The following is a 434-nucleotide window of genomic DNA, read 5'->3' as shown; positions in this document are numbered from 1 at the left end:
TATATATATATATATATATATATATATATATATATATATATATATATATATATATCCGCATGCATACATGCTTCACATATATCGGTGTAGATATGATCAGAACGAAACGCCAGGGTGTTCCAACGAAAAAGCTATGATTATCACATTTGGAAAGGCGCACAAGAACCAGAACGGGAGACGTAGTTGCTTTTTCCCTGAGTCTGTGTTGCTGCTGCTGTTGTGCTGCAGCAGCAGCTCTCCGGTTTGCTGCAGGACGGCTCGGATGTATCTACAGAGAGTGCAGAGGTGCAGACGTTGAGGCATCCCCGTTTGCAGAAGCGTTTGACATTAGTTTTTTAATCAGTTGAACTCATCTCGTCTCAGTCAAGCTGCTCACATTGTGTTTGCCGATTGTGTGTGGTGCTACATGGTTTCGTGTCCTCTAAAGTCCTCCT

The 434-nt window shown here is 42.2% G+C and overlaps 1 protein-coding gene across 1 annotated transcript in view; it reads left to right on the top strand.

Moving 5' to 3' along the window:
* Positions 1-434, top strand: part of EMH_0020060 (RNA pseudouridylate synthase domain-containing protein, putative) — a gene marked incomplete at both ends in the record, with an annotated part of 3605 nt that overhangs the window by 1001 nt on the left and 2170 nt on the right. The window contains one exon of the mRNA XM_013501484.1: positions 91-182. Coding sequence (XP_013356938.1) covers positions 91-182 — 92 coding nt within the window. The remainder of the gene's footprint in view (positions 1-90; positions 183-434) is intronic.

Source organism: Eimeria mitis, genomic scaffold, assembly GCF_000499745.2.
Source record: "Eimeria mitis Houghton genomic scaffold, Emh_scaff696, whole genome shotgun sequence".
Taxonomy (NCBI): domain Eukaryota; phylum Apicomplexa; class Conoidasida; order Eucoccidiorida; family Eimeriidae; genus Eimeria; species Eimeria mitis.
This window is presented reverse-complemented; position numbering and strand designations above follow the sequence as displayed.